At 43.6% G+C, this 26,558-nt stretch overlaps 1 protein-coding gene across 5 annotated transcripts in view; it reads right to left on the bottom strand.

The window, feature by feature from the left end:
• The window catches only part of LOC110500394 (adenylate cyclase type 4), a 46,778-nt gene extending 20,501 nt beyond the window's left edge, over positions 1-26,277 (bottom strand). Inside the window, exons 1-21 of one of the 5 annotated variants that reach the window (XM_090214462.1) lie at positions 23,302-23,363; positions 23,077-23,114; positions 19,345-20,440; positions 18,871-18,973; positions 18,254-18,451; positions 17,677-17,838; positions 15,866-16,015; positions 15,484-15,620; positions 15,117-15,228; positions 14,718-14,845; positions 14,162-14,320; positions 13,693-13,852; positions 11,993-12,169; positions 9,259-9,290; positions 9,097-9,156; positions 8,939-9,002; positions 4,603-4,700; positions 4,205-4,289; positions 3,956-4,093; positions 3,758-3,838; positions 3,429-3,604 (exon numbers count right to left, since the gene is read on the bottom strand). In XM_090214462.1, the coding sequence (XP_090070588.1) occupies positions 3,429-3,604; positions 3,758-3,838; positions 3,956-4,093; positions 4,205-4,289; positions 4,603-4,700; positions 8,939-9,002; positions 9,097-9,156; positions 9,259-9,290; positions 11,993-12,169; positions 13,693-13,852; positions 14,162-14,320; positions 14,718-14,845; positions 15,117-15,228; positions 15,484-15,620; positions 15,866-16,015; positions 17,677-17,838; positions 18,254-18,451; positions 18,871-18,973; positions 19,345-20,258 (3,134 nt within the window). In that variant the 5' untranslated portion in view covers positions 20,259-20,440; positions 23,077-23,114; positions 23,302-23,363. Of the gene's footprint in view, positions 1-3,428; positions 3,605-3,757; positions 3,839-3,955; positions 4,094-4,204; positions 4,290-4,602; positions 4,701-8,938; positions 9,003-9,096; positions 9,157-9,258; positions 9,291-11,992; positions 12,170-13,692; positions 13,853-14,161; positions 14,321-14,717; positions 14,846-15,116; positions 15,229-15,483; positions 15,621-15,865; positions 16,016-17,676; positions 17,839-18,253; positions 18,452-18,870; positions 18,974-19,344; positions 20,441-21,957; positions 23,115-23,301; positions 23,364-26,085 lie in introns of those variants that run through there. The other 4 variants (XM_090214461.1, XM_021577744.3, XM_090214460.1 and 1 more) reach the window with 4 other exon arrangements.
• Positions 26,278-26,558: the final 281 nt, after the last annotated feature.

The raw sequence follows: 26,558 nt of genomic DNA, 5'->3' as shown, positions 1-26,558 counted from the left end.
TTCTACTCCAAACATAACGATGGTCATTATGGCCAAACAGTTCTATTTCTGTTTCATCAGACCAGAGGACATTTATCCAAAAAGTACAATCTTTGTCCCCATGTGCAGTTGCAAACCGTAGTCTGAATTATTTATGGCGGTTTTGGAGCAGTGGCTTCTTCCTTGCTGAGGTATAGGACTCGTTTTACTGTGGATATAGATACTTTTGTACCCGTTTCCTCCAGCATCTTCACAAGGTCCTTTGCTGTTGTTCTGAGATTGATTTGCACTTTTCGCACCGAAGTACGTTCATCTCTAGGAGACAGAATGCTTCCTGAGCGGTATGACGGCTGTGTGGTCCCATGGTGTTTAGACTTGAGTACTATTGTTTGTACAGATGAACGTGGTACCTCCAGGTCAACAATTTATTTTCTGAGGTCTTGGCTGATTTATTTTTATTTTCCCATGATGTCAAGCAAAGAGGCACTGTTTGAAGGTAGGCCTTGAAATACAGTACATCCACAGGTACACCTCCAATTGACTCAAATTATGTCAATTAGCATATCAGAAGCTTCTAAAGCCATGACATAATTTTCTGGAATTTTCCAAGCTGTTTAAAGGCACAGTCAATTTAGTGCATGTAAACTTCTGAACAACTAGAATTGTGATACAGTGGATTGTGAAATAATCTGTCTCTAAACAATTATTGGAAAAATTACTTGTGTCATGCACAAAGTGGATGTCCTAACCGACTTGCCAAAACTATAGTTTGTTAACAAGAAATTTGTGGAGTGGTTCAAAAACGAGTGTTAATGACTCCATCCTAAGTGTATGTAAACTTCCGACTTTCACTGTACATGTTACTATCTATTATCCAGTCTAACGTGGTGTCGTTGTAGAGCAGTGCTTCTCAATTATTTACTGTTACGCCCCCCCCCCTAGGAAGAAGTAAACATTTTGCGCCCCCCAACTCTCCGCCGCGACTGTAAATAGTATAATTTGTCTATAAAATTGTTAGAAGTACACCTCTGCATAACATTGTATCCTTATTAACATGAAAGAAAAGAAAAAAATAAAAAATAAAGAAATATAGATCAACTTACAACAAAGAAAAACTTTTTTTAACATGTTTTTTTAGTCTGTAACAGAAAAGACTTAAAGTGCATCAATTTGCCTGAAATGTAAAAAAAATAAAAAATCTTATTTAAACTGTAATTTTTTTTGACCATTTGAAACTGAAAAATAAAATAAAATATAATCAATAAATAATAATAAATTCAAATTGATCAGCAACATTAACTCAGGAGCACAATATATGAAACACTTTGACCTATAAAACAAAAATGAATAAAACAATTTGTGCTGATTTTTTAAAATCAAAATGAGGAAGTCAATATTAATGGCTACAATGAGCACGTTTTGCAGAGCACAGCTTTTCGAAGCGGGGTTTGAAGCATGATACTGCAACTCTCAGCTCTTGCTCAATGTTTAGCTGGGACCTGTACTTGGTCTTCAGTGCAGCAACAGCAGAGAAGCCAGTCTCACAAAGATAAGATGTTGCAAAAGGAAGAAGAACGCCCATGGCCCTCTGCCCTAAGAGTGGATACTGCCTCTCTACACTCAGCCAGAATTCACTCAGTGTCTGTGATGTGAACTTCAGTCTCAATGTGGAGTTAGACGTCATATCAATGAACTGGTCCTCCTCTGCAGAGCTGAAACCAGTTGGAGCTGGTGCATTGAAAGGATCTCTTACCCAGTCATAATGGGAACTGTTTTCAGGGAAGTACTTTTTAAAGAATCCCATCAGTGATGAAATATGCTCCTTAATATATGGGATCACTGAGGTGGCATCATAGTCAGTAGTGTCAACAAATTCATGCAGGTTCTCGAATGAATCAGTATTTCCTTCATCAAGTCGCCTGCCATACATTGCAAGCTTTCGAGTGAAAGAGCTGATCTTGTCTGTGACCTGAGGGAGGTGTTTATCTTTCCCTTGAAGCTGTAGATTTAGTTCATTTAGCTTTCCAAATATGTCACTCAGGTAGGCCAGTTTTGCCAGGAAGTTCTCATCACTAAATTTTTCTGCGAGGTCATACTTGTGCTCCTGCTCCAAAAACGTTCTTATCTGCTCTCTGAGCTCAAAAACTCAGGACAAGACTTTTCCTCGTGACAGCCACCTTGCTTCGATGTGAAACAGCACAGCTTGATGTTCAGCTCCCATCTCCTCACAGATAGCAGAGAAGACTCTTGTTTTTAGTGGTCTGGTCTTTATAGAATTGACAACATTTACAATGTCAGTCATAACCTCACTTAATTCAGAGGAAAGGTGCCTTGATGCCAGTGCTTCTCTGTGTATAACACAGTGTGTCCACTCAGCATTAGGTGAGGCCTTCTTGATGAGTGCCCGAAGTCCTTTTCTTATCCCTGCCATGGTCTGTGCACCATCACTGCAAACACCAATGCAGTTCTCCCACTTTAGCCCATTCTCAGTCAGGAAGCAGTCCAGCATTTTGAATAGCTCTTCAGCTGTGGCTCTGTCTCTGACATATTTACAAAACAGTAGATCCTCACACAGGGAGTTTGTCATGTCAAAACGTACATAAGAGATAAACAAACAGTCTTTGTTGCTGTCAGTTGCTTCATCGAACTGTAAGGCACGTTTGTCTTTGAGTTTATCTACCAGCTGTTCTTTAAGATCGTTAGCAATGTCATTTATACGTCTGGCGACAGTGTCATTGGACAGAGGGATAGTTGTTATTTTTGCAGCACTTGCGTCATCCAGCAGGACAGAGACCAGGTCTAATGCTGCAGGCAGTATCAGCTCCTCTGCTATGGAGTGTTTTTTTTGTTGCACTGAGCAATTTGGTACGCCACCTTATAGGATGCTAACAGTGCTCGCTGGTTTACTGAAGTAGCATTCACAAAGCGGGAGGATTGTTGGCAATATTCGGCACGTTTTCGCTGAAAAAACTCAAGCAGCTTATCAGCGTGATTGGGGTGTAATGTCTTTAAGTGACGCCTTCATTTATTTGGCTTCATGCTGTCCGCTGCCAACATTTTTAGACACAGCAAACATACCGGTCTTTCCTCGTCTCCCACCGTAGTCACAGTGAAGCCAAGCGCTACATACGCTTCGTCACATTTCCTCGTCTTAGCTTTCGGGAGACTTACGTTTGTCTCATTATCTCCGTCTCTCTTCCGCCTTTCTTTTCATCCCTGTTAAATATTTTTCCATGGTGTCTGTTAAGGGTTTGTTATCTGCACTTCATAACTCCTGCTCTGTGCTGTGTGCTCTTGTTCGGTGCAAAACAACCCTACTCCCTGCGGCAAAAAAAAGCATGTTCCCCGGTGTCACACGCCGGCATCGCTTCGAGCCCCCCCAGGGGGGCGCGCCCCACTATTTGAGAAGGACTGCTGTAGAACAACGTGTGTGTGTGTGTTAGTCTCACTTTGTATCATTGTAGAGCAGGGCCATGTAACAGTCTGAGCGAGGTGCGTAGACGTAGAGGAAGAGAGACAGGTAGACTACTACAGCCAGTGTGAGGAGCAACACCTTGACGGACATGCACGTCCTCACAAACACCACCACACCTAGCATGGCCAGCAGGCAGCAGTACAGGTAATACTGTGGGGGAGGGGGGGGGAGAAGAGAAAGAGAAAAATATATTGATATTACCAATTACCGATAATAGGCCCAAGTGTAGTTTTATGCACTGTGTGACAAGTGTATCCATTACACTACATGCAAATGCAGTTTGATTGGTTGATTGGTACTTACAGGGACGGTGTACAGGTTGAGGTTCTGTAGTTGTGATGTGTTGTACGAGTTGGAGGCACAGTTGTCTCCAGGTAGAAAGAACTGGGGGGGATGAAAAACACAATGGGTCAAAGTGTGTGTGTATCTGTCAGAGTGTGCCAATGTGCGTGGATTTATATATTTGTGCGTATGTGTGTGTGTGTGTGTGTGCTGACTCACAAAGTTCAGTATGGCCATAAGCAAGGTGATGAGTAGACAAAGGCAGACCAGCAGTAAACGTGCCGCCGGCCTTGTGGCCACTCCCTGTGACAGCGACGTCACCCACTGTAGACTGAGAGGGATTTTAGAGCGCCATCTCTAAAAACACCCACACAGACAATACCTGGTTAGAACACTCAAACAGTAGAAATGTTAAAGAGAAACATGCAGCTAGGGTTGAGCCGTCGTTTGGGTTAGGTTTAGTGTTACCTTGAGGTGTCCCGTGCAGACCACAGAGAGAAGCAACACTAGAACAGGGAAGGTGACGCCATACGACACAGCCATGTGAAAGTTTCTGAGAGAGAGAGAGAGAGAATGAGAGAAAGAGCGAGAGCAATGAAATGAATTCTCAATTTCTCTCCATTCGGTCCTCAGGCCCTCGACACCTCGTCCCCCCCTCTCTACTTTTATCTGGATGTTGTTTGTGGTTGATGCTCACAGTTAGTGCAAAACGCAAATTCCTTTTTTCTTCCGTTCTCTGCTCCATTTGCATGAGTTTGCATTGTGACGTTGGCATTTGCATCAAAACAGTAGTACGTGTTTGTGTTTTTGTGTGTGCATAATGTGCGTTGAAAGGTTTTTGTACCTCACGCACACGGGATACTCACTTCTGGGAGACGAGCATTTGGACAGTAAACAGAGACACGAAGATGAGAGCCATGCAGCCTACTGACTGGTGTAGACCTTTGACCTCTGAGAGACGAAACTGCAACACACACACACACACACACACACACACACACACACACACACACACACACACACACACACACACACACACACACACACACACACACACACACACACACACACACACACACACACACACACACACACACACACACAACACCATTAGCCTATATCATTACACACACACACACACAACCCTATAATACCAAACACAACTCAGATAGAATTCCCACTAATAAATTAGGCACAACAACAGGTACACCACCATTACATCAGATACACCGAACTAACACAACAGTCAGTCATAATAGGTTTAGAAATGTCATGTCATTAATATAGCTGTCAGTGCTGCCGAAACTGCAATCAAGTTTGACAGAAGGGGGTCCGCCCTATGTTCCCTCAGCCCTATGTCCGCATTGCATTTCCAGAAGAAGAAAAATTTGGATCTCAGCATCTACTCAATACATTTATATAATGATTGGATCAAATGTGTCAACTCATATGGCCTAGGGCCTACTGAAATATTGAATCACTGGTGACGACATGAAGTTGGAAAATGGCTCTCCCTCTCATTTGGTTTGAAGACCCCTGGTTTAGAAGTTAGACCTGAGGGAACATGGGGCTGAGGGAACATAGGGCTGAGGGAATTGACATGGGCTTCGTTTCAAATTCATAAAAGACACACCCTCATCCACTTATCCTTGCCTTATGCCCTTGGGGGAATCCCCGTGGCCATATTTGTCGTCGGTCCAAATGATTAGCCAAGCAAGGGAAGTTTGCAACATAAGCCCCTCAGCCCTCGTTTTTAATGGAGTTTGAGAGTGTACATTTATGTTCACTTCGGGGCCTAAAACGCCCCATATTTCAATTCGCGATGATTGTAAATCCGCTAAGAAAAGTCTGCCAAAATGTAAAACCTCAACATCAATATGGAGTCAACATACAAGTGTAAGTAAAAACTATTGTAATTAAGTTACAAATTGTGCTACTAATGCATAAACATGTCTCGTAAAAGTAATTATGTTTTTGTTTGGTTAGCTTTTGGAAATTGTAGAAATCAAACATTTTCCTTCTTCAAAAGTTCCAGTTAAGCAGGCTAACGTTAGGTAGCTAATTAATTTGCTAGCTTTCATACAGTAGGCATATATTAATAATGATATAGTTAATAAAAGTACACATGCAATCATAATTGACTGCCGCTGTCACACTCTGACCATTATTTGCTCTGACCTGGTTTAGATCTTATCTGTCGGAAAGATGTCAGTTTGTCTCTGTGAATGGTTTGTCCTCTGACAAATCAACTGTAAATTTCTGTGTTTCTCAAGGTTCTGTTTTAGGACCACTATTGTTTTCACTATATATTTTACCTCTTGGGGATGTCATTCGAAAACATAATGTTAACTTTCACTGCTATGTGGATGACACACAGCTCTACATTTCAATGAAACATGGTGAAGCCCCAAAATTGCCCTCGCTAGAAGCATGTGTTTCAGACATAAGGAAGTGGATGGCTGCAAACTTTCTACTTTTAAACTCGGACAAAACAGAGATGCTTGTTCTAGGTCCCAAGAAACAAAGAGATCTTCTGTTGAATCTGACAATTCATCTTAATGGTTGTACAGTTGTCTCAAATAAAACTGTGAAGGACCTCAGCGTTACTCTGGACCCTGATCTCTCTTTTGAAGAACATATCAAGACCATTTCAAGGACAGCTTTTTTCAATCTACGTTACATTGCAAAAATCAGACATTTTCTGTCCAAAAATGATGCAGAAAAATTAATCCATGCTTTTGTCACTTCTAGGTTAGACTACTGCAATGCTCTACTTTCCGGCTACCCTGATAAAGCACTAAATAAACTTCAGTTAGAGCTAAATACGGCTGCTAGAATCCTGACTAGAACCAAAAAATTTGATCATATTACTCCAGTGCTGGCCTCCCTACACTGGCTTCCTGTCAAGGCAAGGGCTGATTTCAAGGTTTTACTGCTAACCTACAAAGCATTACATGGGCTTGCTCCTACCTATCTCTCTGATTTGGTCCTGCCGTACATACCTACACGTACGCTACGGTCACAAGACGCAGGCCTCCTAATTGTCCCTAGAATTTCTAAGCAAACAGCTGGAGGCAGGGCTTTCTCCTATAGAGCTCAATTTTTATGAAATGGTCTGCCTACCCATGTAAGAGACGCAAGCTCGGTCTCAACCTTTAAGTCTTTACTGAAGACTCATCTCTTCAGTGGGTCATATGATTGAGTGTAGTCTGGCCCAGGAGTGGGAAGGTGAACGGAAAGGCTCTGGAGCAACGAACCGCCCTTGCTGTCTCCGCCTGGCCGGTTCCCCTCTTTCCACTGGGATTCTCTGCCTCTAACCCTATTACAGGGGCTGAGTCACTGGCTTACTGGGGCTCTTTCATACCTTCCCTGGGAGGGGTGCATCACTTGAGTGGGTTGAGTCACTGATGTGATCTTCCTGTCTGGGTTGGCGCCCCCCCCCTTGGGTTGTGCCGTGGCGGAGATCTTTGTGGGCTATACTCGGCCTTGTCTCAGAATGGTAAGTTGGTGGGTGAAGATATCCCTCTAGTGGTGTGGGGGCTGTATTTGGCAAAGTGGGTGGGGTTATATACTTCCTGTTTGGCCCTGTCCGGAGTGTCCTCAGATGGGGCCAAAGTGTCTCCTGACCCCTCCTGTCTCAGCCTCCAGTATTTATGCTGCAGTAGTTTATGTGTCGGGGGGCTAGGGTCAGTTTGTTACTGTATATCTGGAGTACTTCTCCTGTCCTATTCGGTGTCCTGTGTGAATTTAAGTGTGCTCTCTCTAATTATCTCTTTCTCTCTTTCTTTCTCTCTCTCGGAGGACCTGAGCCCTAGGACTACCTGACATGATGACTCCTTGCTGTCCCCAGTCCACCTGGCCGTGCTGCTGCTCCAGTTTCAACTGTTCTGCCTTATTATTATGCTGGTCATTTATGAACATTTGAACATCTTGGCCATGTTCTGTTATAATCTCCACCTGGCACAGCCAGAAGAGGACTGGCCACCCCACATAGCCTGGTTCCTCTCTAGGTTTCTTCCTAGGTTTTGGCCTTTCTAGGGAGTTTTTCCTAGCCACCGTGCTTCTACACCTGCATTGCTTGCTGTTTGGGGTTTTAGGCTGGGTTTCTGTACAGCACTTTGAGATATCAGCTGATGTACGAAGGGCTATATAAAAACATGTGATTTGCGTTGTTTGTTTCTATGTTTTGTTTGGTCAGGGTGTGATATGAGTGGGCATTCTATGTTGCATGTCTAGTTAGTCTGTTTCTATGTGTTTTGGCCTGATATGGTTCTCAATCAGTGGCAGGTGTTTGTCTCTGATTGGGAACCATATTTAGGTATCCTGTTTTGTATTGTGGTTTGTGGGTTATTGTCTATGTGATGTTGCAGGTTTGCACTCAGTTTTGATAGCGGTTATTTTGTTATTTTGTTATTTTGTTTAGTGTACTTCGTGTTTTTTTGTTTTTCATTAAAAATATGTATTCACATCACTACAACGATCGTGACAGCCGCGCATATAAAGCACCCACAAGCTACCGGTGGTTGAAAACACAATCATCGTGGGATGACGAATTTCAGTCCATTAAAAAATAAATAAATCCTTCCTCCCTCCCTCCCTCGCCCCTTGCCCTGTAAGTGCATACTCGTCAGACGTCATGAAACGTTATCAAAAGTGTCCACTTAATTTGAGGGCTGAGGGGAGAGGGTGTGTCTGTTAAGTGTTTGAAATGCAGCCATGATCCTGACAGATGAGATATTAGCCAAACGGGACATGTATTGGCATCAGGGCTAGTGATTTGGCAGTCCGTACATTTTTTTTTGTTGAAGTGAACCCAGACCTCTCCTTAACCAGTTTCAACTGAGATTGTTCATTATGAACTGTACTTGCTAGCTTAGTTCGTTGTTAGCTCGCTGCTCGCTAGCTTGATAAAACAGTTCTGGCAATATCATTTTGTCAGATAGCTAAATTGTCCAGTCAGCATTTTGTCTAAATTGATCCTCATACAATAACCAAACGATTGGATAAACAAATCATTTGTGGGTTCTATATAGAACCACAAAGCAGCCTTATTTTTAGGAGTGTACTGTTATACCAGACCGATCACAACATACGACACAGACATTAACACCACACTTCAAAAGACAAATCTAACACACAGACATGTCACAAAAACACAACTATTACACAACAAATGAAAAACAGCAGCATTAAAACTCCCACCTGTTTTTCCAGCTTTAGGTCATTGAATAACAGCGTGAAGCAGTTCAGCTTTTTTTCTCTCCGCCTGTGATAGATAGAATAAGAGAAGAGAGGAGACATATAAGTGGAGAAAATAACAGAAAACAACAAAGATCTTACAGATATGGAAAAACACTTACCCTGCGCCGTCAATAGTATCTAACGACCCTCTTATGCCGTCGTCCAGGACCTGACTGGTACTAAGGAGGGATTATTTTGATTCATTATTTAAAATTACACTTATACAACAATTGGAAAATAATTCCATGTCAAATGGAAGTCAAATGGAAATGCATGTTTACCTGCTGGAATCGGTCTGAGTAGGTGGTCTATCCTACACACACACACACACACACACACACACACAAAATCAAATATTATTTGTCACATGTGCCAAATACAACCTTACAGTGAAATGCTTACTTACTAGCCCTTAACCAACAATGAAGTTTTAAGAAAAATAACTGTTAAGAAAGTATTAACTAAAATAAACTGAAGTAAAATAAACAGAAAATAAGAAAATATACAAATTAAATAACAGTAGCGAGGCTGTTGGTCAATGCAAAAGTCCGGGTAGCCATTTGATTAGCTGTTCAGTAGTCTTATGGCTTGGGGTAGAAGCTGTTTAGAAGCCTTTCGGACCTAGACTTGGTGCTCCGGTACCGCTTGCCGTGCGGTAGCAGAGAGAACAGTCTATGACTAGGGTGGCTGGAGTCTTTGACATTTTTTAGGGCCTTCCTCTGACACCGCCTAGTATAGTGGTCCTGGATGGCAGGAAGCTTGGCCCCAGTGATGCCTTGTGGTCGGAGACTGAGCAGTTCCCATACCAGGTGGTGATGCAACCAGTGATGCAATCATTCTCTCTATTGTGCAGCTGTCAAACATTTTGAGGATCTGAGGACCTATGCCAAATCTTTTCAGTCTCCTGAGGGGGAAAAGGTGTTGTTGTGCCCTCTTCATGACTATCTTTGTGTGTTTGGACCATGATAGTTTGTTGATGATGTGGACACCAAGGAACTTGAAGCTCTCAACCCGCTCCACTACAGCCCCGTCGATGAGGATGGGGGCGTGCTTGGTCCTCCTTTACCTGTAGTCTACGATTATCTCCTTTGTATTGATCACGTTGAGGGAGAGGTTGTTATCTTGGCACCACACTACCAGGTCTCTGACCTTCTCCCTATAGGCTGTCTCATTGTTGTCGGTGATGAGGCCTACCACTGTTGTGTTGTCGTTAAACTTAATGATAGTGTTGGTCATGCTTGGCCATGCAGTCATGGGTGAACAGGGAGCCTCAGGATCCTTAGCTTAGTGATGAGCTTTGAGGGCACTATGGTGTTGAACGCTGAGCTGTAGACAATGAATAGCATTCTCCCGTAGGTGTTCCTTTTGTCCAGTTGGGAAAGGGCAGTGTGGAGTGCAATAGAGATTGCGTCATCTGTGGATCTGTTGGGGAGCTATGCAAATTGGAGTGGGTCTAGCGTTTCTGGGAATGTTGTTGACGTGAGCCATAACCAGCCTTTCAAAGCACTTCATGGCTACAGACGTGAGTGCTACAGGTTGGTAGTCATTTCAGCGGGTAACTTTGGTGTTCTTGGGCACAGGGACTATGATGATCTGCTTGAAAGATGTTGGTATTACAGACTCGGTCAGGGACAGGTTGAAATGTCAGTGAAGACACTTGCCAGTTGGTCAGCGCATGCTCGCAGTACACGTCCTGGTAATCCATCTGGCCCTGCGGCCTTGTGAATGTTGACCTGTTTAAAGGTCTTACTCACATCGGCTACGGATAGCGTGATCTCACAGTCGTCCGGAACACCTGGTGCTCTCATGCATGCTTCAGTGTTGCTTGCCTCGAAGCGGGCATAGAAGTAATTTAGCTCGTCTGGTAGGCTCGTGTCACTGGGCAGCTCGCGGCTGTGCTTTCCTTTGCACTCCGTAATAGTTTGCAAGCCCTGCCACAGCTGACAAGTGTCGAAGCCGGTGATGTACGATTCGATCTTAGTCCTCTATTGACGCTTTGCCTGTTTGATGGTTCGTCGGAGGGCATAGCGGGACTTCTTATAAGCTTCCTGGTTAGAGTCCCGCTCCTTGAAAGCGGCAGCTCTACCCTTTAGCTCAGTGCAGATGTTGCCTGTAATCCATGGCTTCTGGTTGGGGTATGTTTGTACGGTCATTGTGGGGACGATGTCATCAATGCACTTATTGATGAAGCCAGTGACTGATGTAGTGTACTCCTCAATGCCATCGGAAGAATCCCGGAACATATTCCAGTGTGTGCTAGCAAACCAGTCCTGTAGCTTAGCATCTGCATAATCTGACCACTTCCGTATTGTGCGAGTAACTGCTACTTCCTGCTTTAGTTTTTTCGTGTAAGCAGGAATCAGGAGGATAGAATTATGGTCAGATTTGCCAAATGGGCAAGGGCGAGGGAGAGCTTTGTGCGCGTCTCTGTGTGTTTCGTAAAGGTGGTCTAGAGTTTTTTTTCCTCTGATTGTAACACACACACACACACACACAATGTTCGAGTTCACTCTGAATATATACGATTAAACTCTGCCAATATTGAAAGATTGACAGAAGTGAAAAAAGAGAGAAAAAATACTTTTGTGAACATTGTTAGGATTGCTAAGGTAATATGTTCATGAAAGGCATAAGAACGAGTGGGAGAAAGATTTAGGGTGTCTGTATTTGTGAAAGTATGTCATGCATGTGTGTGTAATAGGAGAAGGTAGAAGGGACTAACACGGTCATGTTCATTAGGGCACACAATGGTAAACGTTTTAAAATGTGTGTTTCTTGTTGGACAAGTCCAGGTGAGTTTACTTCCATTTGGTGCCTTATGACCCTGGTATGTTACTTACTTAGGAATATGAGTGGGTGGGATGGGATATGGGGTGTGTGTTTGTGAAAGTTTGTCATGCATGTTGGCATGATTCTGTGTGAATGGCATAAGTGTGGATCAGCGTTGAGTGCGTGTGTATACGTGTCTGAGTGAGAACAGAGAAGGTAGGCGGGGTCAACAGGTACATTACTCACTGCGGATGGCTGTGATTGATTCGTGCTGGCGCAGGTCGGGTTGATTGGCAGCTGGGTGGGTGTGGCCTCAGGGTTGCTGAGGTCAGAGAATGGACAGATGGTCTGCCAGGACTGCAGGTACTGAGACATCCTCACTGAGGCTCGCTGCTTATGACCACTGACCGTCAGGATGTTTATCTGGAACACATGCAAACATCAGGGATGCAGGCATGTACACTAGGGCTGACCCCATTTAGTTGATATTTTCTTTTTGGCACATGAGGCAACAGTCTGATTCACGCCTGTCTCAGTGGATGCCTGTCTCAGTGGAGGCCGTGGGGATGGCACACCAGTATCACCAGTAGTATATTTACTGTTATTTCTCATAATTTCTAATCTACAATGTTTTTTTGGTTATGGTAATTTCTGTTAATACATTCAGTATATTATTATTACAGTCTTTTACCGTTCTCATTGTCGGAGTGGACACGTTGTTTGCGGCCCGCACAACCTTTAGGCTACACTTGTGAGGAACAAGTTTTTGTTTAATTCATCCATTTCGGAATTGACAATTTGTTCATTGTCGTTTGTTTGTAGCCCTCCTGTCAATGTTGAGTTAGGACACACACCTGATTATAGGCTAGGCTACCTGGCCTGCGCACAAATGTAGGCCTATAAATGTGCCCATTTGGGGATCTGATAGTATTTCTGATTGTCTTAACTCACCACCACTGTGGAACTTCTCAAAGTAATTTTTTCTTCACCTCAAACAGCAAGTCTGTTTTTACATCCATTGAGAGTGACAACAGTTCCTCAATGTAGCCTATTTGAAAAATCTTTCCAGCTCTCTTTCGATAGAGTGAAATGGGGAGAGAAGTGTAATGCTCTGATCCGGTGGAAACCTCATAAAATAGGCCTAACTGTCTTTCTGGAGCTCACTGGAGCGGAAACTCTGAGAGCCCAGAATATTTAATACAACGTTGCAAGTTTGCTAGCACAGCTTCAACCTCAGTTAGTTGTTGATACAACGTTTCAAGTTCCTTGCAGGCAGGCCAGGCTGAGCCAATTTGATTTATAGGATATTTATTTTTATCAGGATATTTTCTACTTGCAGGTGGCAATGTATTTATTTGCTTGGCTTTATGTAGACTATTTTACATAGTTGGTAATGGCAATAGAAGTTACTTTCAGAATTTAGATTTTGATATATGAAGACTTTGTTATAAATTAAATGTAACTGTTCCATGAAAATGTGCATACAAAAATCTTAACTGGCACACAGATTGGTAGAAATGGTAAGATAAATTGCCACTCCAAATGGAGAAGGTTGCCGACCCCTGGTGTAGCCTATTAGGAACGTTACAGCAGAATCTGCGAAGCCCCGCAGCAACAGGAGGAAGAGAGCCGGGAAAAGGTATTTTTTCTTCTGGTTAGGCTTGATCTCTGGCTCCCTCCAGTCATGTGTGTGTCTTAATGATTTAATCACACTGCACACACACACACACAAACGTCAGGGATGCACGCACGCACACACAAACACACACACACACACAGCCACGCACACACATCAGTGATGCACACACACACACACACACATGCTGAAACATGTACACACACATAATTTTTGTACAGGTGCAGGCATCTAAGAGAATTTAAATGCGTACATACACACACACACAGATACAAGGACAGACTTTCTAAAACATGCACATTGCACACACCTTTTCCTTCCTCTTAGAGGTGGTGTCTTCCTTATGGGGGTCGATCACCAGGTAGGTTTTCCTCCCCTTTAGCAGAGCATCCCGGCTTCCCCCGTCAGTGTCCTCCATTTGGTACACCCCAGCTAAGTGTCCCAGTGTCTCCTCTGTGATGTGGACACGCCTTGGGTGGGTAACATTGCAAATAGACATGTAATGATTAGAACTGGCACAATTCTTTATTCTGTATGGCAAACAATCATATTTGTTTTACGTTAAGGTGTTTCTATCTGAATGATCTGTTAAATTGGGCACACACTTGCAGAAAGTATATTTGCGTAAAGATATCATACACAAACATAATAACACATGTATAACACGTCTATTACACATTTACAATAGTTTATAACACATGTATGTCATCTTATTACACATTTATAACAGTTTATAACACAGATTATAACACAAGCAAATGCATTTCCTGGTTCCTTACCCTGGCATGCCCCCAGACTCCATATGGTTGGCCAGAGTCACGTCATGTGACCAGACGTCGTACTGCCACTTCTGTAGACCAATCACGCCACAGAGAACGTTGCCGGAGTGCACACCCACTCGCATACTGATCTCCACACCAGTAGCCTCCCGTAGTTTACTACAGGACATGACATGGTTATAACCATGGTTATAACAATCAGCCAGGACCTCAAACCAATGTCATACAGATTGTGTTTAACTATTTTTTTGCATTAAATCATATTTATGGCAGCATCACAAGGTGATATGTCAGAAATATGTCTAAATTTAATGAAGTAGATAAGCACATGTGATTGAGATGAATCATTTAAATATTTGCATGTTATCATCAAATGAAATAACTTTATATAATAATCTGTAAAAGCAATTCACTAAAGTGATTCTCAGAGGTGATACACATGGAGTTGATTGACACATATTGAATGACAGTTAAACACAGATGAAGGGGAGAATGATATGTGAGTGGTGATGGAGAGCAGGGATTGAATGGTTGATGAATTGATTGGCAAACTGACTTGATAGCCGTGCACATGTTGAGTCCCATCTGAACACAGTTCCTGGCGTGGGCCGGGATGGGGTCTGGCAGACCCGACACGCAATAGTAACAATCACCCAGGATCTTTATACGCAAACACTCGTTCTTCTGGAGAGAGAGAGGGGGGGGGGGGGGGGGGGGGGGGGGGAGAAGGGTGGATGGGTATAGGGAGAGAGGAGGGAGGAGAGAGCGAGAGAGACAATAATAGTCAAGTTGTCTCAGTAAATGTGCACTACATCATAAGGATCCATTGACCTGTAGTTGAGATATTGTGTTGAGAGTATCTCTAGCTAGCCAAAACATACCTATACCTATACATCCAGCCCAGGGTAAGGTGAGGGGAAAGGTGAGTGACTGATTGGTTAAGGGACGCTCTCACCTTGGCAATGTCATCGAACCTGCCGAAGAGCTTATTGAGGACTCCCACCAGCTCCTCAGGAGAACAGGTACTGGCCAGCTTAGTAAACCCCACAATGTCAGCATACAGAATACTAGAGAGTGAAGGACACAACAGGGATGGTAGTGACCAGGTATAGACCCTGGACTAGGTCTGCTTTAGCCCTCACAGATAAAACCTGGAAGTTAACTAGTGTTCAATTCTTAAAGTGGCCATTTAATCCAAGTCTACTTATATTTAGAGCAGCAGCCTCTAAGGTGCAGGGTTGCGTAACTGGGTGGAAGCCAGCTAGTGATGGCTATTTAACAGTCATGGTATGTATTGTGTGTATAAGCGCACATTTCCTCACCTGACATCTTTGTGTTGCCGGATGTACAGACTGTGAAAGTTCTGTCCTTTCTCTTTATTCTCCGACAGTCGTTTGATGATCTCCGTCTTCAGCTCCATGGCGATATATCGTGGCAACACGGACAGGAGGAGGTGCTCCTGTTGTCAAGGGGAGGGGCATGAGGAGGGTTTGTGTGTTCATTGATTCAATTATCAAACTGTTGACTTACAGTAGCAGACTGTTTGCATGCAGGTCATAAAGATGGGCATCTATGACTGAACGCTCTCTTGGAAGAGGATGCCCTTTGACGGGCTCTAAGGGGATTGATTAACAGGACTGTAGAATTTCAGTTGAGTTGAACTGAACCGAATTTGAACCGAACAAGTTTAATTGATTCAGCTACCTGCTGGTGTTTTTGCATGTCCCTCTGGGAGCGCATGGCGCTGAACCTCTCTTTCTTCTTACTGGACTTCCTGTGGGCATGCTCAGTCAGCCACAGGTGAAACACTCCCACACAGTTCACACACAAAAACAACACAGCATTGGCCACCAGCTGTCAGGGAGGGAGAGCGGGGAGGAGGGGGAGAGAGAGAGAGACGTTTTTATATAAAAAAACAACATTTAACCAGGCAAGTCAATTGAGATCAAATTCTTATTTGCAATGAGTGAGTAGATGAGAGAGTAGGAAATGGAGGGAGGGAGAGGGAGAAAGAAAGAGCGGGCAGGTCGACAGGGAGAGAGGATAAGGAGAGAGAGATAGAGGGGTGGGAGAAACAAAGGGAGAAAGACAGAGAGGGCAGGTCGACAGGGAGAGAGGATAAGGAGAGAGAGATAGAGGGGTGGGAGAAACAAAGGGAGAAAGACAGAGCGGGCAGGTCGACAGGGAGCGAGGATAAGGAGAGAGAGATAGAGGGGTGGGGGAGAAACAAATGGAGAAAGGGCAGAGCAGCATAGCAGGTGTGGTTCTTACTTATCATTGTTCTGTAAAACAACAGAATCGCCATGTCGTACCAAGCTGAACTTAGACACACAAACAATATAGGAAACAGTGTGTTGTGGACTGTGCTAGCGTACACAGTGTCCTGGCGAATTGGAATTGGGATGCTATCAGATGATGCAAATGTGTGTGTGAGTGTGTCTGTGTGCTTACTGTCACTCATTCTTTCGTTCTCTGCAGCTCATTTGCAAGAGTTTGCCTGTGACCTTTCCATTTGCAGCACATTTAGTGTGGGTGTTTCTTTCACACCGAGCTGAGACAAACCAAGCTCTACTGTGCTGGACTTCATGGGTACACAACCCTTAAAGTTGCCAGAACCAAATCCACAATGACAATATATAAATAAAATATCTGATTTGCGTTGGCACAATAGTGTGAATAGGGTGTCTGCATGTCTGTGTCTATCGATGTGTGTGTGCGTGTCTATCTATGTCTATGTGTGTGTTTATCTACACTACCGTTCAAAGGTTTGGGGTCACTTGGAAATGTCCTTGTTATTGAAAGAAAAGCACATTTTTTGTCCATTGACAATTTCTTGCATGGAATAGCCTTCACTTCTCAGAACAAGAATAGACTGACGAGTTTCAGAAGAAAGTTCTTTGTTTCTGGCCATTTTGAGCCTGTAATTGAACCCACAAATGCTGATGCTCCAGATACTCAACTAGTCTAAAGAAGGCCAGTTTGATTGCTTATACAGGGAGGTTGTCAGCTGTTGTTGTCAGCTGTTCTTACATAATTGCAAAAGGGTTTTCTAATGATCAATTAGCCTTTTAAAATTATAAACTTGGATTAGCTAACACAACGTGCCATTGGAACACAGGAGTGATGGTTGCTGATAATGGGCCTCTGTACGCCTATGTAGATATTACATAAAAAATCAGCCGTTTCCAGCTTCAATAGTCATTTACAACATCAACAATGTCTGCACTAGATTTCTGATCAATTTGATGTTATTTTAATGGTCAACAAATGTGCTTTTCTTTCAGTAACAAGGACATTTCTAAGTGACCCCAAACTTTTGAACGGTAGTGTATGTCTACGTGTGTCTATCTATGTCTATGTGGGTGTTTCTATCTATGTCTGTGTGTGTGTGTGTGTGTGTGTGTGTGTGTGTGTGTGTGTGTGTGTGTGTGTGTGTGTGTGTGTGTGTGTGTGTGTGTGTGTGTGTGTGTGTGTGTGTGTGTGTGTGTGTGTGTGTGCTACTGTGTTTCTTTTACCTGCACTGCCAGGTTTGGTGTGTTAGGCCTGGTGACGGGAACGTAGACACTGATGATGATGATGTGTGACACACTGGTCCCTATGCCCACCATCAGAGCCCAGGCTAGGGACAGGGGCAGCACCGTGTACACACACAGAGACAGGAAGAGGAAGAACGCTACCTGTACAGGGAGGAAGGGAGGGAAAGAGAGAGAGAGAGAGAGAGTGAAGGAAAGTTTGATAAACCACATGGACAGAAATATAATTCATATTAAGATACATTTAATACACAAGACCTCGAACCAGAGAGACAGAGCTCCTCCACATCGCCTCACCACAGCTAGCCAAGTCTCAGAATACGTTCTGATATAGGATCAGTTTTCCCTTTTAGATTATAATCAGTACAATTACATGGACAGGGAGGACCTGATCTGAGATCAGCACACGCACACTAAGATGCTTTGTGAATACAGGCCTTGACCTGCTCCTCCCCCCTCATTCATTCTCCACCCCCCCATCCCTATCTTTGACCTGCTCCTCACCCCACCCCCAACCCTTCCAACCCTTCCCTCAACCCGGCCCCTTCTCCTGTCTGACCTGTTCCCATGCGGTGACGGGCCCTCCGGTGAAGGTGAAGACTATAGCTGTGACATACAGGGCCCCCCAGAGGCAAAGTGACAGCGCTCCTCCACACCGCCTCACCACGGCCAGCCAGGGCAGGGCCACCAGCAGGGCTGTGCTCAAACACAGCACCACACAGACCACGGACAGGGCCCCTACATGGACACTGATGTTCTGGAGAGCGGGAGAGAGAGAGCGAGAGGGAGTTAAACACCGCAACATACATCACACTGATACTCTGGAGAGGGAGAGCGACAGGGAGAGAGATAGAAGAGGGGAGGGGGAAGAGAAGGGAGAAGGGAAAATTGAGAAGGTTGAAAATGGCTAATAGTTTGTTCATTCAATTATAAGTATATCTAGAATCCAATACAGCACCTCAACCCTTAATTTACCTCCCCATCCTCCTAGCTCTTACCCCTGGCTACGGTACACCCTCCACACATCCTCCTTCCCCCCAGCTCTCTCACCCTGCGTGTGGCTGGGATGAGATTGATTATAGCCCCAGAGTCCATACTCCTTCCCCTCTACCTCCCCTTTACCTCCCCCTACCCCTCCATCTCCCCCTCTATCCCCTACATCCCCCCCCCCCCCACCTCTTTCAGCCTTCCGGTAGTTGGTATAAGGATGATGATAGCCACACAGAAGCCCATGGCCAGCAGCAGTCCAGGGAGCATGGCTGGTGTCTCCTCTAGGCACCTTATGAGAGAAGGGTTTATTTAAATAAAAGCAACATAACATTGGTATCAATGGCATCGAAGGCTAAACGATTTGATGCAATTGACGGTTTCCACAAATGTGAAGAATAAGCACACACTGGAATTATGCAACAAACAGTACACATTTAAAATGCATGTTTAGTGCAGAGCCGTGGGGTCGTGGTAACATTCCACGGCATATGTCATATGTACTACTCTCCACCGGAGACAGGGGTTCAATCCCTGTGTCCACTGTTTCTCCCACTTGTCCGTCTCCCTCCTTGATTTCTTGCTGTTTGAATAAAATAACGTGTAAAAAATACCTACAAAATAAATAAAAATACAGTTTTAAAAGGTAAAAATCATACAGACCTTATGAAGGCCTTGTGTACTGCTCTGTAGCAGCAGCACACCCCCTCCGCTACACTCCTCTGTGAGGGCGGTCTACCGTCGCCTTCACCCCCCTCCCTGACGTTCGGGGTGTCGTCCCATGTGATGTCGGGCGCCGGGGCCGATTGGTTGAGAGGGACTGAAGTTTCCGATCTGGAGGTGGATGTGTCGTCGGACGGGATGTCGGGGGTTGTGTAGTTGTCGTGGTTACGTCTGCAGAGGGTTGTTGTGGAGTCCATCATGGCCAGATCAGAGTTGTGATTGTGTGGGTTTGTTTTTAATTTAAAAGCATCAGTACTCTTTTTGTCCGAAGAATCTTCCCTGTTGACTTTGCCGTTATCATCTAAGTTGTCATAAGTGTCTGTGGTCGTTTTAGCGCTGTCATTATCAGAGTCATTGCTGGATTTTGTGCTGTCATTCATCAAAGTGTCTGTTTTAATGTCAGTGCCATGGTTACCTGTGCTCACAGTGGACGGGAACTCCGGAGATTCTTGGAAAGACGATTGGGCCTTGAGTGGTCCCGAGGCTAGCTCCACCTTAGCCACACCCACCTCTATGTAGACCCGAGGCTCACTGTGCGCTGATTGGCTCTCGGAATCACCGTTGACCTCATCTCCGAAGTCATCACATTGAGTCCTGATGTCATTCATTTTTGCTGTGATGTCATTCCTTTGCGTTATGATGTCACCGTCCTCGTCTTCTTCTGCAATCAGATGTTCATTGTCTGTTGTGCTGCTGGTCAAATCCTTCAGCTCCATGCTTGTGTCTTGCCCATCTCCCCTGTCTCCTCCCCTGTCTCCCATACCTCCCCCACCAGCAAACCCACTACCAGTCCTGTGGATGTCTCCCGTTCTGTTTCCCCCAATCACCAAGTATCCCTCAGGGTCGTCCTGCATGGTACTTTGGTGCTTTATCTCTATGTCCTTGTTGTCAGGGAAAGGCGACTGAAGGGCAAACAAAAGACAAAGTCACTGTATAGTCCCTTCAGGTCCCCTGGATAGTTCTAAGACATGCTACAACCACAATGTCGTCTTCCTTGGATGACTGTAAGTCCATGTGGAAATGGAGGAATGTTTCACTGTCAAAACAGATAAAGATGAAAAGTAACTCCAAAACCCACACATAATCCTCAGTGTTAAGTCATGCTAACCACTACTGCTAACCAGACCATAATTCTATTACCACTTATGCTATCCACATATGCTAAAGCTAACCACTTGTTATTTATGCTAACCAAGCCATAATGCTAACCACCACTTTCCTAAAAACAATCCTTTCTCTTCTCCAATAAAGAATTGTACTGGAAAGCGTACATTGTTTTAAATGTAAGACTAACCCCTTATGCTAAACCAGGACATAACAACTACTGTCCTAAACACAGCCTTTCTCTTCTTCAATCAAGTCATAAATGAGGCTGTTTGGTTGACTGCTGTCAGTCAGGTTTTTAATGCCAGTTAGATTACATGCTTCCCAGTCAGTCATTTCCCTATTGTGTTAAACTAGTTCTGCTAGATGAAGGTGTTTCCTCATTCACTCTGATGACAGGGGTGAAGTTTTCATAAGGTACAGAAATGCAAAACTGACCCAAGATCAGTGTTTAGGGGCAACTCCACCCTGCTTCACCCACTGATGACTCCACTAATGCAGACCTGGGTTCAAGTAGCATTTTAAATCGTGCTTGATTGACCTTGCTGGCTGTATTGAACCAATAGACTAGTCCCAAATCTGTAAACCCCACCCATCTTGCGCTCTAGGCAGGCTAGAGCAAATGCTTGAAGTATGTGAAAGATTTCAAATAGTATTTGAATCCATGTCTGTTCTGACGCTCCCTGTCCTCCTCCCTGTTGGTCTGTGACATGATAGTGACGCACCCCTAGCAATTATCATGACACTCATTCATGTCTTCTTTCTCTCTCTCTATCTCAAAGAGCAATATATGAATGAATGAGGAGAATTCTAAACAAATGAACAAAAACTATATTCAACTGCATTTCAAATGATATGTAACACAAATGAATAAAACTGCATTTCCACATTTCAAATCATATTTAGGTCTACATAACTGTTTACAAATGGGTACAGATGAAGGATCTTAATTTGATCACCCTGAATTTACGAAAGATACATCAACCCCTACAAAAAATGCTCATTAATTAGAGTCACATCGCATCACATAATTCACATTTCCTGTTGCTGCAGCATTATTTTTACTGCTGTTGCAAACTGGCTCAAATTAAGATCCTTTGTCTGAATATCCTAGTCTCAGTTATTAGTGTTGTGACACTAGGCTACACCAAATTCTTAGAAAAAAAGGTGCTATCTAGAACCTAAAATGGTTCTTCGGCTGTCCCCATAGGAGATCCCTTTGAATAACCCCTTTTTGTTCCAGGTAGAACCCGTTAAGGTTCCATGAAGAACTCTTTTCACAGAGGAAACACTTTCCAAGGTTCTCCTATGGGGACAGCCGAAGAACCCTTTTGGAACCCTTTTTTCTAAGAGTGTAGGAAGATAGCACACACGGTTGAATTACTGTGGTACAAAAATCACAGCTATCAGTAACAAAACAAAAAGTGAAAGTCGAAACCAGTAACCTACCTTTGTTTTTCAAGTTGTTTTATGTTAGTCTGGCTGACTGTTGCTTGCTCTCCCCCGTCTCTTTTTCTCTCTCCCTCCTGCTTCCTTCTCTGTTGCTCTCTGTATCGCTCACAGGTCCATCTCTCATTTTCCTATCCTCTTTTTTTATGACCTTTTTCTGTTTTCCTCCTCCACCTCCTCTACCCTTTTGCTCTTTCCTTCTCTTTCTATCTGTTTGATTGCCTTGAAACCCAACATACATCAACACATCTGAACTGAAACCATGATCCTTTGACTTCGAACATAATTTTAACATCAATTTAATTCACAGCTGTATAATGTCACATCCATGATTTAAAGCCACAACATGTCATGTGAACAACAACAAAACAGCAGCCTGCTCTTGGTTTGCTATAAAACTGAGGGATGACACTAGGGAAATGTAACTGCTCTCAAATTCAATTGAGCTATAACACATGAGGAATATATCAATGATAGTCAATGAAATATACTGCTCAAAAAATTGCAGAGTGATGCTTTAGGCAAAGAAGTGTGTGTGTGCATGGTTGCATCCCAAATTAGCCCTGGTCAAAAGTAGTGTACTATAAAGGGAATAGGTTACCATTTAGGACACACCTTATGTGTGCACAGACAAGTGCGCATGTGTGTTACAATGAAAAGTCCCTGCGCCAGCTATGCAAATACACTGAGGTAAACATAGATGAACGAGAGAGACAGAAGGGAGGGGGGGGGGGGGGGCAAGGGGAGAGACGTGAGAGAGGAAGGGGAGAACACGGGGATAAGAGGGCAAGGGGAGAGGAGAGAGAGGAGGGAGAAAGGAGAGACTGATGGCAAAGGAAGAGAGGAGTTTCAGCTTTCCATGGTGACATCATTAAGCAGTAAATTGGTTAACATACCAATAACAAAGAGAGTTTCAAACCTATCTGCCAATAAAAGCTAGTTTTCAGTTTTCACCTCCCAGACAGTCCGAGCAAATTATTGCTTTAGAAATAACTAAAAAGCTATTTTTGGCCATTTTAATGGAAATCTGTTACAGTATGGTACCCAAAAATGATATGATATAAAAAAAACAGCTGCATGTATAAAGTCATACACATGACAGTTATTATAAAGTGTTACCTCTATATCTTGATCTTGATCCTTATCTGGTCTCTTGTCTAGCTTATGCAATCACAAAGAGATGAAATGAGGTTATTCTCCATTCAGATTGAACCCATAAATAATAGTAATTATAGCTAAAGTTATAAAGTAAGTATAACTCTTGAAATAATCCACCGTTATAAATATGTCAGCAGTTTCTCAACATCGGTACATTATTAAAGCCAGAAACCATGATACCCTCACCTCGCTCTCTTTCTCTCCCTCTCTCTCTGTGTGTGTGTGTGTGTGTGTGTGTGTGTGTGTGTGTGTGTGTGTGTGTGTTGCCTATTCTTTAGGAATGTTCCTAAAATAGTTGGCGGGTTCTCTTTTTCCTCGCCCGAACTTGACAAACCAGTCCTAGATCACCACAAGCTATAGTACATAATGAAATGTACAGAATAGACTAGAATAGACTAGAATCTCATTTGTCCTAGACTTGAAATGATGGTTGGAAATACAGAGTGGGGCTTTCAATCATGGATGCAATATCATAAGCTATGGATTCCATTGATGTTTAGATTGTTTGACATCATGAACTACGTAATAAAATGTCTAGAATAGAATTTATGCCCCAGAGACTTGTTTTCTTGCATGCCAGAAACAAATGTATTGTCAGGTGAATTCTCCTTAAATTTACATTTAATTGTGTCACACCATGATTTTATGTGGCGGCAGGTAGCCTAGTGGTGAGAGCGTTGGACTAGTAACCGGAAAGGTTGTTAGATCAAATCCCCGAGCTGACAAGGTAAAAATCTGTTGTTCTACCACTGAAAAAGGCAATTAACCCACTGTTCCTAGGCTGTCATTGAAAATAAAAATGTGTTCTAAACTGACTTGCCTAGTTTAAAAAAAATTATCTTTCACCTGTCTTGTGATTGTCTCCAACCCCCACCAGGTGTCTCCCATTACCTTGTGTATTTATACCTGCGTTTTCTGTTTGTCTGTTGCCAGTTCGTCTTGTCCCATCAAGTCCTACCAGTGTGTGCTCTAGTTCTTGTCTTTTTCTAATCTTCCCAGTTCTGACCTTTCTGTCCTGATCCTGATCATTACAATTGTGCTGGGGACAATAGTGACAATGACAACAAGCTCAGTTCGACGATGCTGTGAAACACCGCCCCAGACCATGACGGACCCTCCATCTCCAAATCGATCCTGCTCCAGAGTACAGGCCTCGGTGTAACGCTCATTCCTTCGATGATAAACGCGAATCCGACCATCACCCCTGGTGAGACAAAACCGCGACTCGTCAGTGAAGAGCACTTTTTGCCAGTCCTGTCTGGTCCAGCAACGGTGGGTTTGTGCCCATAGGCGCCGTTGTTGCCGGTGATGTCTGGTGAGGACCTGCCTTACAACAGCCCTACAAGCCCTCAGTCCAGCCTCTCTCAGCCTATTGTGGACAGTCTGAGCACTGATGGAGGGATTGTGCGTTCCTGGTGTAATTAGGGCAGTTGTTGTTGCTATCCTGTACCTGTCCCGCAGGTGTGATGTTCAGATGTACCGATCCTGTCCAGCTGTTGTTACACGTGGTCTGCCACTGCGAGGACGATCAGTTGTCCATCCTGTCTCCCTGTAGCGCTGTCTTAGGCATCTCACAGTACGGACATTGCAATTTATTGCCCTGGCCACATCTGCAGTCCTCATGCCTCCTTACAGCATGCCTAAGGCACGTTCACGCAGATGAGCAGGGACCCTGGGCATCTTTCTTTTGGTGTTTTTCAGAGTGTTAAAAACCCTTTACAATGAAGATCTGTGAAGTTTTTGGGATTTTTACGAATTAACTTTGAAAGACAGGGTCCTGAAAAAGGGTTGTTTCTTTTTTTGAGTTTAGTTGGTGTGGACAATCTACCATCAATCATAGCTTAACATTGTTGCATTGGATTAGATACAAAGTATCTAAGATGAGAAGAACATGTCTAGACTGTGGTTTCTCACTCTACTTACTGTAAGCCATCAACCACACCTGTGTAGTGTCAGGCGCTTTGCTACTTTCGGAACATCTCGGCCTTGAGGCTGCATGACTATCAGCAGGTGCAGGCAGTTCTCAGCCTGAGAACTAAAGCAGTACATCTCCATTACCCAGTACTTTTCCATCATTGCGCATTGCAAGCATACAAAGGTTATCACATATATACAGTAATCATGGCATTGGTGTGGCCCCGCATACGACCCCCAGGGTAACCCCCAACAATCTTCTTGCCAATCTTCATAAGATGTTTGTTGCTAGGCAACCAATATAGCTAGCTATCTAGCTAACAATGGCAATCATGTTAGCCTACTTCGTACTGAGATTACTGTTTTAAAACATGTTCTTGGGTTTACAATAATCAATTCTGAAACTTTCATGTGCATTTTGTGAGTGAATTAAACATGTTCAATTGCTTTCAAGAGCTTTTTCTGTCACTGCTCTGAGTTTAAGACAGGGGTTTAGCTATGTTGGAATTAATAACATCTCCAATAACTGTATTTTCAAGAATCTAATTTATTCTTAACTTTTTGCCTAAGGAGAAACATAAGATGTGGTTTTGTTTTTGTTTTTAAATCCGTATTTGAGATTTTAAGGTAAGAAAATGTATCTGGCAGAATTGTCCATTTACAATTATTTTCACATTTCTTTGCTAAGAACATTTATATGTTCAGGTACGCTGGTTGAAAGTTACCCGTAAAATGTTTTTTGCTTACATCACACTGCATTGAGAGCACCATAGCAGCAAGCACTATTGAAAGCTTGAAAAATACTTCTCTATCTGATTCAATGTTGAGAACATGTTAGTCTTTGGTGTATTTACAGCTCAGTGTTTGTACTATCAGAACATTTAGACCAGGATTGCTGACAAACGCATTGGTCTTGTTGAGGTAGTGTCAGAGGTGGTGTCACGGCTGTTGGAAGGAGAGGACCAAAGCGCAGCGTGGTACGTGTTCATACTTTTATTAGTTCAACTGAACACTGAATAGCAAAACAACAAAGAGAACAACTGAAACAGTTCATACCTTAACGTTGTTGCCACCGAAAATATCCCCATAGCATGATGCTGCCAACACCATTCTTCTCCAAAGGGATGGTGCCAGGTTTCCTCCAGATGTGACGCTTGGCATTCAGGCCAAATAGTCCAATCTTGGTTTCATAAGACCAGAGAATCTTGTTTCTCATGGTCTGAGAGTCCATTTTGGCGAACTCCAAGTGAGCCTTGTACTGGGGAGTGGCTTCCATCTGGCCACTCTACCATAAAGGCCTGATTGGTGGAGTGCTGCAGATACGGTTGTCCTTCTTGGTGGTTCCAAACGGCTTCCATTTAAGAATGATGGAGGCCACTGTGTTCTTGGGGACCTTCAATGCTGCAGAAATGTTTTGGTAAACTTCCCCAGATCTGTAAAATATGGTGGTGGATTGTTTTTAATGTTATGGGGCTATTTTGCTTCCACTGGTCTTGGGGCCCTTGATAAGGTCAATTGCATCACAAACT

The sequence above is a fragment of the Oncorhynchus mykiss genome, chromosome 21 (assembly GCF_057628025.1).
Source record: "Oncorhynchus mykiss isolate SJ-2025 chromosome 21, ASM5762802v1, whole genome shotgun sequence".
NCBI lineage: Eukaryota > Metazoa > Chordata > Actinopteri > Salmoniformes > Salmonidae > Oncorhynchus > Oncorhynchus mykiss.
Note: the sequence above shows the minus strand (reverse complement) of the source record. Positions and strands in the feature narration are given on the sequence as shown.